Source organism: Triturus cristatus, chromosome 11 (genome assembly GCF_964204655.1).
Source record: "Triturus cristatus chromosome 11, aTriCri1.1, whole genome shotgun sequence".
Classification (NCBI taxonomy): Eukaryota; Metazoa; Chordata; class Amphibia; order Caudata; family Salamandridae; genus Triturus; species Triturus cristatus.
The window spans coordinates 191,652,258-191,669,928 of record NC_140594.1 but is presented as its reverse complement, the minus strand read 5'-3'; the positions used below and the strand labels follow the sequence as shown (position 1 = coordinate 191,669,928).

At 44.5% G+C, this 17,671-nt stretch overlaps 1 protein-coding gene across 1 annotated transcript in view; it reads right to left on the bottom strand.

Moving 5' to 3' along the window:
• RPH3A (rabphilin 3A) overlaps positions 1-17,671 on the bottom strand; it is an 889,811-nt gene that overhangs the window by 329,235 nt on the left and 542,905 nt on the right. Inside the window, exon 6 of the mRNA XM_085633027.1 lies at positions 14,722-14,887. Within this exon, the coding sequence (XP_085489153.1) occupies positions 14,722-14,887 (166 nt within the window). The remainder of the gene's footprint in view (positions 1-14,721; positions 14,888-17,671) is intronic.

Genomic DNA, 17,671 nt, shown 5'->3' with positions numbered 1-17,671 from the left:
GATAGACAATACCCATCTCGCCTCCATTTCCTTTCTGCCCAACCACGCAGGTAGTTTTCCTGCCATATCACCTGTTTCGTACAGTTGATGCTGAACTGCCAGTTGCTGAGCCTGCACCTCACGAGTCGCTAGTGCCTGGTATTGTCTTCTAGTTATTTCGAGTTGACACAGTGTATGGCTATCTGGTGTAGCGGTATTCCTTCTTTCTAGGCGTAGGAGTGTATTCTCTAGGGTAGCCAATTCTTGGGTTTCACTTTTCTTTTTGTGGGCGATACTATTCTGTCCCTGAGTACCGTCTTGTAGGCCTCCCATAAAGTGGCCTCTGATTGTACGGAGCCGGTGTTCTCCTTAAAGTACAGCTCTGGCTCCACCTTAAGCTCTTCTGCAACTCTTTCATCTTTCAAGACCCAGGAGTTCAATCTTCAATTCCCTACCTGGTTGCCACTCCTCCCTCCCACCGTCAACAGAAGTGGTGAACTATTCTATTTTCTCCACCTTTGTGACCTCCCCTGCTGGAGCAAAGAAGTAATCCAACCTCGAGAACCCCCTATGAGCCCCTAAGAAATAGGAATAAGCCTGTTTAGTCGGATGGTGTTGGCGCCACAGATCGGTCATTCCGAGGCTGCTTTGGAATTGTGCTAATGCTGTGGGCCCATGGGATCACGTTCGTGTTTGTGTTCGATCTATCGAGGGCTCAAGTACGTCGTTAAAATCCCCCTATGATATGTGTGGGAGGCCCGGATCATAGTAGGAGCACTGCCAGTTTATCCAATGTGCGTTGCTGCAGTCGCGGAGGAGCATAGACACTTGCAAGGAAAAACTGTTTCTGCTTCCATCTGCCCTGCACTGCTACATAGGTCCCATCTGGGTCTACCCATTGGTGAATGACATGAAAGGGGGGAGGCTTTTTAAGGAGAATCGCCACCCCTCTCAAACCCTTAGTGAAGCCCGCATGTGCAAGGGTAATGTAGTGTCCTCTACCCAAGAAAGAACAGCTCGAGCCCAGCAGATGTGTCTCCTGTAAGAATATTATGTCGGGTTTAAGCCTTTTACTCCCCGAGGAGTGTCCCTGTCCATCCCTCCCTCCCCAATCCTGGCACCAATGTAAATAAACAGTAAAAAATAATCGCCCCCTAGTATTAACCACATCCCACAACAGTTGGCCACATTTAGCATGCCCCCACCCTACGCTCTTCAGGCACCAGCGCCACCCCCCAATTCGTCAACATGACAACTCTGGCACAGGTAATCCACTAAGAAGTGTGTAACCCTCCCTGTCCCCCCCTACAATTAACAGGTGATAGTGGCTATACACAGTGTACTTCCCTCTATCAGGCTAAGCTTTTACAATGTTCAACCAGCCTTAGGGTCGTCTTACTGTCTGTTATTGCCCGTCTGGCCCTGCAACACGTTCCTCTTCGCCATTGCTGGGTGGCTGTAGTTGCTGCGTCCCGTCATCGAGCAGGAGTGGGCCTGAAGCTTCTAGCCACTGAATGTGCTCAAGCAGTGGGTGTTCACTGTCTGCATCCGCTGATTCGTCCCCCTCAGAATTTTCAGTGTTTATGTTGTCGCTAGATATCAGCAGGCGCTGTGTCCTATGCTCCCGAGCAGTATCCTCATCTGAGTCTGACACCTGTGACTTGTCGTCCTTGAGCTTCAGGGATCTCCCCGGTATCCCTTTGGCTGCATTCCGAGCTTTCAGGGTACGTCGCTGTGTGACTGGAGTTCACCCTCTTCTCTGTGTTTAACCCCTGCTTCTGGGGCATCGTGCGTCACAGTATGGGGCGTTCTTCAATCCATGCCCATGTCTCCTCTGGAGTCTGGAAGAACACTGTGGAACCCTGGAAGATGACTTTGAGTTTGGCTGGGAACAACAACATGTACTGGATCCCAAGCGTGCAGAGTTTTGCCTTGACAGGGTCAAAAGTTTGCCTCTGTTTTTGTACATCACGGGAGGACCCGCTGTCGTGGGAGGGAAACCCTCACAGGGCTCTAACGTGCCAAGCAAAAGAGCTCTTTGATGTCTTTTTTTGTGGCATACTAAAATTGATTAGAACTGTCCAGGGTGTTTCTATCATCTATTTATTTAAAGGCACCTTGGCAAAGTTAGAAACAAAATGGAAATGCTAATTGAGTGGAATTACTAACTCTAGCATCCTTTGGTTGGCATTTTCCAGCCACCGGAGTTCTCCACTATTATATTTGGCTTTCATCTGGACCTCACTTGGATCCCTGGATATTCTTCTTGTTTCAGAAAAATAAATCTTTTTTTCAACAACTCCTACTACAATTTGTGGTTTCCCCAAAGACAGACATGCCACACATTCTTTCAGGCATACCTACATATACAAACCCTCCTTAGTCTTCTCTTGGTAGGGTATCAGTGGATTCGAGAGATATATAAAGTGTGTGCCGGATAATGTAATCATAACTGTTCACATTTTCTGGTGTCACACGGTGAACACAGCACCGGAGAACCACCATTAATGTTAAATCTTCAGTGACTGTCGTACAAGAGTAAACGCCAATACTCAGTACAAAAAAATTGGTGAAAATAACTTTTGGATAGATACCACAAGTTGTGGCTATACGGAACTATAGTGACACCATTCCAAATGAATAAGTTCCAGTGCTAAAGAGAGCCCCTTTTTATTAGATAAATTCACCACAGTCTACCCCTGTACAAAGAGTAGGTAACCTAACATCAGAAAACCCAGGCCTCTCTTATTCTGATGATGAGGTGGATTTGATTCTCTCAGGCCCTCTGCTGATGAGCGACTTAAATATTGTATAAACCATAGAGCAAACGGAAGACGGGGACAGTCTTAAAGAGTTGAAACACACACAAATAAAAAAAAAATTACAAGGGTCATCATAACCAAATATTTGATGCAGCCTCAAGGGGACTCATAGTGAGCAATGCTTCTCAAATTTTCTTAAACAACCCACAATAGAAAAGATTGGGCTGCAATACCAAGGGATTGGCCTATATTAATCATAAAACTGTGAAGAGATTGTCAGACTCTCTCAGAATGAAAAGATAAGCAAGTGAAAACCATTTAAAAGTGAGCGTTCTAACATCAACCTTTGAGAAAAAACTTAAGAAAATTAATAAAGAAATGACTCACTAAAACAACTTCCTTACACACTTAAAAATGCAGAGATTACAGAAAGACGTGAAACGATTCTCTCAAGCAAGAATATATCCCCACTCAGCTCAGGATAACGAACAAAAGAAAAAAGTGGAGATAAGATTGAGTTTCAGTCATCGGACAGTGCATCGTCCAACTCTGGTGTACCAATGAAGACAATGTGGTAGACACAAGGGAGAACGTTGGAAGAAACCTTTGGGACAACCAATGAATACCTATGGGAACTTCCCTCCGCTCCATCTATGCCAACCCTCATTACCACCACCCCCACAACCACAGTACTATGGTTGGATGAATCCATACAGCTTACACTCATACAACTACAGACCACCTTTTTAGGCCAAGCTTCAATCAACCTGTTGTATCTGTTCTGTGGGGTTTGGCAAACCCACCAATTGCCATTGGTTACTATCTGTGGCATTCCAAAATGCTGGCTTATTATTGGTGCCTTTATGTAAATGCCCCTCCTTTGAGTGCCTAGTACAATCCCTGGCGATTTCACTCAGAAAACGTTTTGTTTGCCCATCACACTGTACAGCGTGTGATGGCCCCTCCTCCTTGTTTTTGGTTTTCATTCCTCTGCTAGTTTCATTTTTGACCACTGCCTGGTCCCCTTCTCATTCCGTCTGGGGAAAATACAACCAAGTGGTGGATAGTTACATCCTTTACCAATCCTTCTGCGATGGAGGGTAATTTACAGCCTTCCCCATCCCTGTGCATGAAGTTGTCGGACTTCTTCGAGGAAAAAATACAGAAGGTATATACCTCATTTACGGCAGGGGGTGAGACGGTAGAGCCACAATCACAGGGAATCCTCAATGCCAAGGGCACCCTCTCAGATTATCTTCTTATCTCCCTGCAAGAATCATTGGCTGAAATCCTGAGATGTAAGTCTAGCTCTCCGGAGGATACATGTCCCCTCACTATCCACCTGCATTTTCCCTGATATTTGGAAACATGCTCTGCTACTGCCCCTATTCAAAGAGCCAAAAGCCGACGCTGCAGAGCTTAGCAACTTCCACCCGAACTCACTACTGCCAGCGCCCACAAACATGCTGGAAAAACTGGTGCAATGCCAAATCGCCAATTTCATGGAAACTCATGACATCCTGCATGACGCTCAGCCCGGATTCCAGTCGGGATTTAGCACGAGACTGGACTTGTGGAGGTGGTGGATTCTGTAAGAATGACTGTAGACGCAGGGGCATCAGCGATGCTGGTCCTTTTAGATCTGTCTGCAGCATTCAACACAGTTGCGTACCCAATCCTACTGGACAGACTCAAACAGCTGGGCTTGCGGGGAGTAGTACTCTCCTGGATCCAGTCTTACCTTAAAGAACACTCTCAAAGGGTCTTTACCAACCTCATCAATCAAAAGCTAAGCCACTGTGGTGCGGGGTGCCTCAGGGCCCTGATTTGAGTCCATTGCTCTTTAACACCTATCTAGTGCCACTTTTCAATCTCATTGCTTCTTGGGAAGTGAAAGCAGTCTCCTATGCAGACGACACCCAGCTGGCATTCTCTTTTAAGGATCACTCTCCTGATTCTTTCAACCAAATTTAAGTGATGTCTGAAGGACATTTTGAGCTGTATGAATAATAACAGCTTAAAACTTAATGCGGACAAGACGGAGGTCTTGTTCTTCAGGTCAGGCATCTCCTCCCCCGCTGGACTTTGGTGGCCAGTTGAAATGGGATCGCCATCTTAACCAGGAAACACAGCGAAAAACGTGGGTGTTTAATGGGAAATGGACCTCTCTTTCTCTGCCAAAGTCTGCCATATATGAGTCTCATGCTTTGGGAAGCTGAGAGGTTTAAGGAAATTCTTGCATCTATTGCCAGAGGATAGTCGATTGGTCATTGTCCACGCTATAGTGACATCTTCTCTGGACTACGCAAACTGTCTCTACCTGGGGCTGCCTTCCTATCTGATCAATAGATTACAGATGGTACATAATGCGGCAGCGAGATGAATTTGTCGAGTCCCGTTCCGTCACCACATCTCTCCTCACATCAGACAATTTCACTGGCTACCTGTAGCTAAAAGGATAGAGTTCAAGTCCCTGTCTCTGGCCTTTCGTGCTTTGCAAGATAGCTGCTGTTGGTGTTATGGGCCCCACCAACGAGTGTGGCCAATGACACCAACACTGCCCGGGATGTCTCAGGCGTATGCTTTGCCTATATCAACAAAAACGCACTCTGAGATCCAACTCCCAGCACCTGCACCTCGCTATGCTAAGTCTCAAATAGGAGGCAGGACCTTCACAGTGGGGACAGCCAGACTGTGGAACTCCCTGCCTTCCCATATGCCCTTGCTCAAGTCCGAATGTGAGTTCAGGAAGACCTTGAAGACTTGGCTTTTTAGTTAAGGCTCGCACCAATTTTGGACCTCACCTGCTGTGACCGCGAAGCACCGGAAGACCTCTGCTTGAGGTAGCTGTTGCACTCTACGAATGCTATTATTATTATTATTATTATTATCCGCTTGTTCTGTTTGAAGTCGTATGCTTGGCTGGTATTCTCTAACCACAAGCGCAGAGGAGCTCTCTAAAATTCTCAAACATGCACGTGAACGCGCAGAAATGCAATCGCAGTTCTGAATGAGAGCACCCCTGGCAAATCAGGCAACACTTTAGCAAGGCTGCCAGGGGCTTGCAATCTTTCTACTGCCTCCCACTCTATATATATATATATATCCACTGCCTCGTCTTCCCCTGTCAGGGCCCCCTCCCTCTGGACACCCCTTCTCAGCACAAGGGGCAGAGCGCCTCACCCCAGCAGAGAGGTTTCTGAGATGGGACTGAGGCAAGGATGCTGAAGAGGGCTGCTTCGGTGTCCGGCTTTCTTTAGGACTTGGAGACTACTGACTGGTGAGGATGTTCCGCGCATTTCCTTGCAGCGTCAGGGTCCTGCAACCAGGAGGCAGCATAGGGGTTTCCCTGAACACCCCCCACTGCGTTCAGCTGGTTTAAGGGCAGGGGAGTTATCAACTTTCAACCTGTTGACGATTGCCTTGGAGAAGCGCCAAGATAAAGGTCTCGCTTTGCTTGGGGGCATTTTCTACCTGGGCTCATGCTTCTGAAGATCAGTGGAAAGCCCCTGCGCACTGGAGCACCCCTTACTCACTGGAGATGGAAAGTGACATTGGCAAGTCTGTTGACAACCAAATGGAAAAATATATGTAAATATGGTTTTCCAAATTGTTTTAAGACATTTTTTCTGTATTGCTCTTTCCTTCCTTTCTTTGACTAAAGACAGTTTTCAACATCGTTCTTTAATTTATTTAAAAACACGCATCTCTTTGCTAATTTGTCCTATTTGGTCTTGTTTCCTAATATATCATCAGCAATACACAATGTGTTGATGTCTCCTCATCTTGCTTGTCTCCTCATCGTTCTTCTCTCAGCTATTTTGCCTTCCCTTCTTTCTGTATTCATGTTCTTCTCCCTTACTTCTTCATTCCTTTCCCGGGTTCCTTCACTCTTTCTAGTACCGTCCTTCTATTCTTTCTCTTCTTTCCCACTTTGCTCCCCCTCTTTGGAACTCTGCCTCTCCTTCATTCCTTCATCACTTCTTCTACATCAGCATCCAAACCTTGAATTCCTTACTCTTACTGCTTTCCTCCCTTCCATTCTTTACCCCATTAATCTTTCTCATCATTCTTCCTTTTTGCCTAGCTCTCTTTCTCTCACTTCTTTCCTCTCCTTCCTCCTTTCTTACCCTTATTCTCCTTCACTTTTCTTCTCCTTCCTTTTTCATCCGTTGATGTTTTCTTTCTTTCTTTCATCCTTCTCTTCTTCCATCCCATTTGCCTTCCTTCTCTTCCACTTTTCCTCATCTCCTCCTTTCTTCTTGTTCACAAGTTCTTTCTTCTGTTCTGCTCTTCACCTGTTTCCTTCACCTTCCATTCATTCAATTGTTACATTTTCTTTTACCTTAGCTTCTGCTCTAATTTTTTCATTCTTCCCTTTTTATTCCTCCCTTTCATCCATTTCTGCATCATTCCTTTATCTACTTCCTTCACTTTTCTCATTGCCTCCGTTCCTTTTCCCTATATTTATTTACTTACTCCAATGTTCTTCTTCTTCCCACTCGCTCGTCTTCTTGTTGCACGTTTCTTTATTACTCGCTTTCATTCCATTCCTCCCATATGTTTGTTCTCTTTTCCCTTCATTTACCTATAACCCTCTCTCCAACACTTCTCTACTTCCCTTTATCTTTCTTTGCTTGTTTCCATCCCTTCCTTTATTTCTACCATATTCCTTTCTTCTCTGGTAGCTCCTTCTCTCAACCCCTTTCCTCCTTCCCTTTCTCTTAACGCCCCATCCACCGTTCCCATTCTTTGTTTCTTTGAATTCCTTCTCCACCTTCTTTCCCCTTTTGCTGCTTCACCATTCTCTTGTAACACATAGCTCGGTGACCAAGCCTACTGAGCTTGATGACCTAGCTGCAACAAGAACATATTCATAATCAAAAGCAACAACTACTGTAACTCAGAAAATAAATGATTTTGCTTATTTGAGTGATTAGTGCTATTAAATTAAATGTGAGCCGTGTTGCCATTGATTCTACTTTTCTCTAAATACAATTATTTTGCTGTATTTATTTTCATAATAGTACATTGTGTAAATATGTTTTGTAACATGATTGGCAAGATTAGCCCACATTTTTTTAAAAACAGTCCTCAATTGATGTAACGTCCAGATCTGCCAGCCTGAGAACCAGGTTCGAGTCTCCACGTGGCCTCGACATCCTGGGACTCTGGGCAAATCACTTAATCTCCCAGTGCGTAAAAAAACCCAAAAATGAAGTGTCCTTGTGTAATGTAACTGGTGCTCATCTAAAGTGCTTCAATACCTTTGGGTTGAGTTTGCGCTATATTAAACTGAAAAAAACTTGCCCATACTTGTGTCTGGGTGTAAGAGAAGGTCGCATTCTCTGTGCCTCGATCTGTGGCCGCCGCACAGCAGCCTGGATTATGTGGAGAGAAAATTCTGTTCAAGATATCTGATTCCTTAAATACGTGCATCATTCTGACAGTGTGCTCAGTGTGAGATCCTTGCCCACACTCCACAACTCTTGTCTGAAGTTGTATTAAAATTAATATTTGTTACTGTATGTGGTGTTGCCAGCTATGAAACAGCCATTCTTTGGCAAAGGAGCATCTCTGATAGCGCTTCCGAATCAGTCACTCTTCAAAACACTAGGAAAGGAGCTCTTCGGAGTGCACTGTGCCAAACTGCAGGCTCTCCGGATGCACAGGTGCACAACATCTCACACACTGAAGAGATTGCTGTGTCCCTTGGCAGGGACCAGTGTTCAATGTTTTGTAGTGCAGACGGTATTTTCCAGAGGAGGGAATATGTGCGATGGTGTGCAGCCTTACGGTCAGGAATGCCCTGCCCACGGCGAGCACGAGGGAGCTGTGAATCCCGTCAGATGGCATCACCGATGAATCATCGCACCCCTGTAAATCCTTAAGCCACATAAATAATATCATGGTAACTGGATGGAAAGATTTGAAGGGTAGATTGTTACTAGTGGTTTTTCTTTAGCGGTGGAAGGGGCATGGGCTGGCATGTGCGGTTGTACTGCAGCACACCGACATATACCCTACTTTATTTTATTACCAATCTCTTTTTTTATGCAATGGCATCGCTTTCAATGCTAATGTTTAAGCGAAACTGTGTAGGCACTTCATATAAAATCCTCAAATCAGCATTAGTATAGCAGTAGAGCTGTAAACATTCAGAAAATATTCATCAAGAAACTTTATTTCGGTCATCTTGACCATAAAAGTGCGTGTGCAATACAATACATTTCATTAAAAAACAGTCCATCAGAACACGGGCCTGAATTGCTAAAAAAAAAGTGCATATGCATCACAATAATAATCCATAAAAACAGTCTATAATGGCACAAGCCCAAGCCCAGTAACCTGGGATTGGCTTGGCAATACAAGGGCCATTAAAGTGTGTGTGCAATACACGTGCAATACAATAGCATAAAAATGGGCCATATGGACACGAGCCCAAACCCCTATGGTCCTCGGTTGGAGTTGCTCGTGAACAGTGCATGTGCCTTGCAATACCATTTCATATAAACAAAGTGAATAGGCATACACCCATGCCCAGAAACCAGGGTTTAAATTGCTAACACAGGGACCATCACAGCCATGTCAAATTAAAGAGGATGCACAAATATAAAAACATTCATAAAACCAAATATGCATCATATTATAATTAGTAAGAACATGTTAATAATCATAAAAATTGTATATAGGTTAAAATATTCCATGTCCTATTAAAAATATTGTGGGATAATCAGCCAGTACCTATGGACTAATGTTCAGGCACGCTCTACGTACACCCCACATAGAAGGAAAAAAACGTGATACAGAAAATACAATGGGCAGATTGGCGTTATATTTCAGTATCCTAAAAGCCTCTACACACCGCTTGGTTCCCAAGTTTCTGCAAAGCTGAATCAACCATCGATGTCTGGCCTTCTTATAACCTGGACAGAAAAACATTACGTGGTAATCCGTCTCCCCTGCATTGCTGCAAGCTGGACAGCCCAAAAGAGGTGAACCCACCCATTTATTTGTAAAAGCAATCAGCGGGAGTACCTCATGCCTAAACTACAGGTATAACTTTCTTGCAAGGGCTGGTTGGATGCTCTAATCTTTACTGATCTTTGATTTCCAAAAACACTGCGGTAAGCATGCCAGTTGTAGAGCTCCCCTGGAGGAAGGTAAATGTATGCTCCCTATAGGTCCCCATCAAGTCCTTCCTAGATTTTGTAGGGCAGGTTACTTCTGCATTATACCAAAGGTTGGCCCTTCCCATGGCCACAAATGTGTCCCAGACAAAGACCAACCACAGTCATTTTCCCGCCCCTGGGGGCTCAACACCTCTCTCAGCTCTGCCCTATATTCAGCCAGCTGTGGGGTAACCCACAGCCGACGCCAGAATATGAGGGGTCTGAGAGCAACTTCATCTGCAATTGGTCTGACCCCAAGGTCCAGGCGAATCAATGTAATGGGGGAGCTAGGGGGAAGGCCAAGTAGCTGTCTGGCATAGTTATTCTTTATTTTTGCTATGTTGCCAGAAGGGCGATGGACCCAGATTCAGCCCCATACAGGGCAGCACCCCTGGCTTGCACTTTATATATTTCAACCACAGGGCCAACAGGTTTATGGGTGGAATTCCTGAATTCCTTTGTCAGGCCCCCTGTTGTTTGAGCCAGCTTTAAGCTAGCTTTCTTGATTTGGGCACCCCAGTCCATTTTTTTCATGAGCGTGATCCCAAGATACTCAAATACGGACACCCTCTCTAGGGGGCTGCCTTCTAAACAAGGATTTGGCTGAGTGCTACTACCAGCATTGAACACCATATATTTGGTCTTCTGAATGTTAATCTCAAGCCCCCTGCTTTTACTAAAGGCGTTGAAGTTGTCGAGGACCCTCTGTATGCCCATAGGTGTTTTTGAAAGCAAAAGAGTGTTGTTGGCAAACATCATAGCCGGTACTTTGCGATTCGCCAGCTTGGTCGCATCTATGTCCTTCCCCGCGGTCAAAGCCTCAACAAGCCCGTTTATAAAAAGACATAAAAGGGTGGGGGCAAGGACACAGCCTTGTCGAACACCTTAGTCAACAGGTATGAGGGCAGTAAGTTCCCCATATTTGCCAAATCTGATTTGGGCCGTTTCAGCTGGTGGCAGAGATAAGCTGGAGCCCCCAGGTCCCTTAAAGTTGCCCACAATTTGCCTCTCGGCACCAAATCAAACGCGGATTTTAGGTCCACGGAAATTAGATAGAGGCTGCCACCCTCTACAGACACTGTTTTCCAACGCAAAAGTTGGAGTCTAAAGATTTGGTCCGTTGTGGACATTTTCTCTGTAAAGACGGCCGGAAATGGGCTAAGGACATTGTGCTCCTCCATCCAGCTCTGGAGACATCCCAACTGTACAGGGATGAATATTTTTTGGCTAACATCGATGAGACTTATAGGTCTGTAGTTTATGGGGAGGAGTGGTGAGCCCTTTTTATAGACTGCAAACATTTCTGCACCAGCCCAAGTAGCAGGTATTGCCATTCCTTGTAAGATAGCGTTAAACACGGTCCACATATAGGGGGCCCAGAAAGTAGGTTCACTTCAGAAGAGGTCCCTGGGGATCTTATCTAGTCCTGGAGCTTTAGATGGTGCTACTTTGCTCAGGGCGTCAGTTATCTCCTTGAGGGTTATCATGGGGGCCTTGACGCAGTTTTTCTGTCGGGTGGAGGCTCATTTGCTATTACGCTGCCCTCATCCTCTACCCTTAAATAGAGGGTCTCAAAGTGAACCTTCCACACATCTGCCCCTATGTTAGGTTCTGTAGCCTGTTTTCCAAACACTTACCAGAATTTAAATATCCTGATATGTCAGTGAGGCTACATTGCAGTAATGTGCGATAATGTGGTGCATGGCTAAATACTTATAAGGTCCCAAAGGCGAGACCAGTTGCATTGCAAATGCTTGTTTTAGGGAGAGGCCAGGTACAGTAAAAGGGCAGAAAAAAACAATCAGGTAAAGTGGGAGGATACTCAGCAGAGCATACAGACATGTAGCATCACCAGATCAAGAGATACATTTGACACAAAAAGGTCTAAGTGAGAAACAACTCCAGGTAACTAATAAGGGCCTCTGTTTTGATCCCTCTTACAGCCTGGATAAATTCAGACTCCTGTGTGAGTAATCAGTTTTTTTTTAAAATGAAATTAAAAGCTTACTTTCAGAAACACCAATGGTAACAAATAAGGGTGACGCTGGATTACAGAAGATTACAGAAGAGATCAGCTTTTGCCCATCAACACAAAGTGTACCAGTGGAAATCCTTACCTTTGAATAGTTTGTTACTAAGAAAATTGATAACCTTGACCCCACCGAGCTAAGAACCTTCCACAAGATGTAAAGGGAAATAAAAATAGCTCTCAATGAATTAAGAACAGACACTGAAATGATATTAAAGCCAGAAGACAAGTAATAGGATAGTAATACAGACAAGAAACAACCACAGAAAAGGGTGCCAATGGCTTTTAGTTGAGGAAAGAAACTATAAAATTCTGACTGCGGATCCCACACAAAAGCTAGGTAAAGAAACGAAAGACATGGTAGAGGCAGCAGAAACTGGAGACTGGATAACAAGGAATGAAACTGAATTTCTTGTTAACCACAGGCTGATGACCCCTTATTTTTACACCCTCCCGAAGGTACATCAGAACAATCTATTACCCCCAGTTGGACCAATTGTGTCGAGTATTGTTCCGGTGTTAGAAGAATTCTCACAATTTTGTGATTTCTCTTTACAACCTCGGGTACAAGGAGCACCTATTAACCTTAAGGACGCGAAGGATTTCCTGACCCTCCTGAAGGACGTAAATGTTGATCCAAGTAATAATCTGCTTACTGAACAGGACATAGAAAGCCCACTCCAAAAGGAGAAACTTGTTTCAAAAATCTTGTTCAGTGAAATATGGGAATAATCTACCCTCTGACCTTTTGTTCTGGAATATGTGAAGTTGGCCCTAACGCAAAACATTTTTGAATACGAAGGTGACCTATACTTACAGACCCATAGAAATCAATGGGGAGTACCTTTGCTCCAAGTGTGGTGGGTGTGTATATACACAAATTTGAAAATAAACCTGTCTCAAACACTACAAATCAATTCCTAAATCAGATAAAAATTTGGAGGAGATATGAAGGTGATACCTTCGTAATCTGGGAGGGTGGTACAAATTCGACCATTCCTTTTTTGTATGGCTGAATAACTACAATCAGTGGTGGTCGCCACACCACGAAAGTGGGAGGGGGGAGGATGAGGGGAGGAATTATGGGTAAAAATAAAATAGAAAGAAATAACTCACCTCTCGCTGCTGTCAGCCACCTCGGTGCTTCACTCCTGGCAGCCTTAGGGAAGGCACAGGCTGCCTAGACAATCCAGACGCTGCTCTCATGCTATGAGAGCAGCACCAGGATCGATCTGAGCAGCCTGGTCTGCCTCTCAGACCCTGCCTGGGAGACTGCAGCTTTTCTCCAACCCAACTGTGAACACAGCTGGGTTGGAGAAATAGAAATGCCCATGTCTGTTTGGCTGGCCTAAGACGAGTGGCCAAACTTACATGTGCACTTCAAAGTGCCCACCACTCCTGCCTGTCATGGCCCGGCCCTGTCCTGCATGCACCATCAGCCATAGCCCCTCACAGAAAAATAAAATGATACTATTTTTTTAATATCACGTTATTTTTCTGTGACAGATTCTACCAGTGGGGCGACGCTCCTCCGCCATTATGGAGGAGCCGCCCCTAACTACAGTGCCAATCTTAAGTTCACACATACAACAAGTAGTGAAAAACGTCTGTTTCGAGATGTGAAAATCACACTTGATCAAGGACATCTTTGAACAATAACTTACAGCAGAGTTCTTAACCTTTTGACTCCTGTGGACCCCACTTAATCAATTCTGGAATCCGGGGACCCCCACAACGAATCATTATTGTATTTTTTGTGGAGCTCCACTGAGTCATAACAGGAAGTCAGGGGCCCCATCCTGATCAATTTTGATGATTTGATTTGCAAAACAATGCACATAAATGCAGACACAAGTATTAATGAAAAAAATGCATAAATCATTACATATTTTATTTAATAAGAAAAACACATATTACAAAAATCCAAATTGTAACTTTTAATGGGAAGGTTGGGGATTTTCTAGATTCAAATGAGGCCACTTATCATCCATATTACATTCTCTTTGATGCACTTCTCCCACAAATCAGTCAGAGGATACCAACTTAATTTTATTGCCTCCAATTTCAAATTCCTTCACATTTACTGAACTTTTTCAAATTTTCATTTTGTTTGTTCATTTATGTACACTTTATTTACCTTCTAATGCTATTTAATTTTTTAAGCATGCATGGACCTTGTGAGTAGGCATCACGGACCGCCAAAGGTTCCCCGGACCACAGGTTAAGAACCACTGACTTATATAAGCCTACTGACAAGAACAACTTTTTAAAATACAACAGCTTCTATCCCAAGCCATTGAGAGAGAACCTCTCCCTGTGGCCAATGTTTACGTCTGAGGAGGAACTGCAGTAAACTAGAGGATTATTAAAAAACAGGCAGACACCCTAAAGGTTAAAATAAGAGTAAGAGACTACATCAGTTTAGAGAGATCATTTAGCACAGCTAGGAAACAGAATCGAGAAGGCCTGTTTGAATCCACACATAGGACTGAATAGGATCGAATGTTGGTCTGTGTGACCCAGCCTCAGACCGGGTGAAGACAAAAATGGGCACATACATAATACAGGCTCTCTGATATGGGAGAAGTCTTTGTTTTCACATAAACTGTGTTTTAGCCTAAGGAATAATCTAATGCACTCAAGAGAATAAAAGAGGTTATCAACATTGGACTTGCAAATGACCACTAGGTTGTGAACACATTTTTTTGCTATAAACATACAAATGTTCGAGATTTGTTACACCGTATTTGGATCTGCATGCATAGAAAGGCCATCCTACCTCGGCTTTGATTCCGTGGGTACGGTCTTGTTTCTGAAGCGGGAGGCTCAGAAGAGGCGGGATCACTTGGTGGTTGCTGTGGCTTGGTCTTCTTCACTGCCATTGGTTGAGGAAGGAAGGTCTTTGGCAAACCTTTGAAAAACCAGGCCCCTGAACGCTTCCAAACCTGAGGAAAATAAAAGAGTACAAAGTGTGTTGTGAGTTCACATCCCTTTAATATGTACACTTTTTGGAAACAAATGTAGGCACTGATTCACCAAGATTGGCAAAACCAAAAGATCTGGCCTTTAAACTGGGAGGGTTAAGCTATTGATTTTGCCAATATCTATATGTAAAGCATAGTGAAAGAAAAAAAAAGAAAAAAAATCAAATGGAAACACACTGGTGGTCATCTTGGAACGTGTTGTCTTTATGAGAAAATCATGTTGGCCGCAGGTGAGTCATAAAGCATGCACACACATGGGCGAGCGGCCATTAAGAAATTAGTTTTCAGAAATGAAAACCTTTTCAAGATGGCAGCAAGTCTGTGCACGTACATCGTGAAGTCACAACTCATGCATTGGCATCATAAAGCACCATTGTCTATTTATGAATTTAATTAAGTGTTCCAAGACGGTAGGCTCCCACTTACAAATGGTAAAATTATATATAAAATAAAAAGTATGTCACCAGAAAAATAAAGGAGCAAGTGGTCCAGAAGCAGTACTCAGACAATGGGTTCTTGCAACAAAAACAAAAAAATTAAGACGAAATAAAAATAGGCTGGGGAGCAAAAACGAGGAGCTAGAGAATGGTGGGACAAAACATGCCGGAGGAATGGGAACTGGCGGAGGGGCAAAAAACGATGTTAGAGCAGATAGAGGTAACAGGAAAATGGGATACCTGGTGGAAGGCAAAGGAGTGTAGTTACCATTTGTGCATCAGGTGCAGTGGCAACAGGGCCTTGTGGCCTTAGGGTCCATTTGAACCCCAATAAGTGCTGTATCTACTACTCAGGTGCAGTTTAAGGGGGTATTTTCCTTGCTGGCACCAGGGCCTGGGGCATACTCGCTAAGCTACTGGGTGGAGGAAGGGCGAAAAGCAATGGAGAGGCGGGAAGCAGTGGAAGAAGTGGGGGAAAACGATTTGCTCAAAGGGGGCCATGGAGAGCGACAGAAGATGTAGAGGGGTGGCTGAGCAACCGAGGAAGTGGGGGACAACAATACGCACAAGATGAGCAACGGTGAGGAGCTGGAGAACTAGTAGTGCCTGAATCTATTGCTTCTGATTTCCACCAATATCCCACGTTAAGGTTACAATGATCAAAATAAATCAGCATTTTGTGTTGTCTTTTCATTGCTAATTTAAGGCAGAGTTATCATCCTTTTATGGATATGATAAAACAGAAAACATTTCCTCAGTCTAAAAAAAATGTGGTGGCACTGTTAGAATAGAAGTCTGTGAAATGACATTTAAAATGTAATATGATCCGCATAGCTGAAGTAATCGGCAATGTCACGGCTGATTACACCATTCCTGCGCTCTGTGATCCGATGACTTCGGTTCCCATGGATTCAATTCATTTGGTGTATCCAAACAGCAGGCAGGATGACATCTGACACTTTTGCACGAAGGGGGATATAGAAATGACCCGGAATTTAACTAGTACAGGAAAAGGTTCCGGGGAAATGCACATGTTAACCTCTTTCACCTTGCAGTGCTGAAAAACTGGTTGTGGCTGGACTTGCATTAAGGTTTCTGTGTTCTAATGGACGAAGGAGCTGGGGCGCCAGGACACTCCTTAGTGAGAGGGCCTGCAGTACAGAGGTAGTTATGACAAAGGCAGGGCCGGGCTGGGTTTTAGCTCCACGGGGCATTTCCCCGACGGGCTGACATCCTGCTTAGAAAGCCCAGGGACGTTCCTGGTGCATCTGTCACTTTCCCACAGCTCTTCGAGATTTATTGTAGCAGGAAGAGGGAGAATTCAAAAGAGAGGGAAAAAGAGGGAGTGAGAAGGAGCCTGGGCCGGGGAAGGCACAGCCGAAGCCAATGGAGGCCTGGGCCAAACGCCGCCCGGAGGCGGGAAGCCTCCCCCCACTCCCCCCGGCCACAAACTCGGAAGAAGGGGCGACCGCGATTGGTCGCCCCAGGTGTAACTCGGCCTCCCCCAATCAGGGGGAGCAAGCGCAAGCCGCGGAGGGGATTAAGAAGAGGTCAAGCAGCCCCCTCGAGCATTCAATCCCCTCCGACGGCAAAAGACGATCTGTCTGAAAGCAAAACAACCAAAAATGGACTGAATGAGCCACAATGGCTAATGGTTAAGCGAGGCAGCAAAATGTTATGTATAACCACGAGAAACAAATGCATAAAATGTTGAAGTGTTTAATAAACTGCGACCTTTTTTGGCACAAAGAAAGTTGTCCACGATGTGGTCAAAAGGGCGCAGTTGGAAAAGGACTAAGGGAGGGGGAGGCAACTCGCCGCCTGGGAGGGGTTGGAAGGTAGAGAGAAAGCGATTAGAGAGAGAAAAGGATAAAATTGATGCATGGAGAGAGAGAGAGAGAGATAGTGTGAGGAGACAAAGAAAAAGGGTCTGGTTTAATCAATTTCCCAGGGCTGGTTTTAGTTCGCCAATACGGCCCTGCTTGTCCGGTGGACAGGGAGGCATGGCAGAAATGAGTCTGATATTATTATTATATAGTATAGGAATACACCGAGAACAAGTTTGCGCGCAGCTTAACAATACCAACCCCGCCGCACTTTGGGACGTAAGAAAAGAAAAGTAAAGAACGAGTTTAAATGTAACGCGATTACATGTAAACTCCTGGTTTTGCCGCAATAATGCTGCCCTTTGAAAAAATATTTAATTTACAAATTGCATTAAGTTGGGGCATTAGCTGTCCCGGAAGTTGTACTTCTCCACGATCCTCAGATGGGTTTTTTGAAATCACTAAAGTACATACAGAAACTG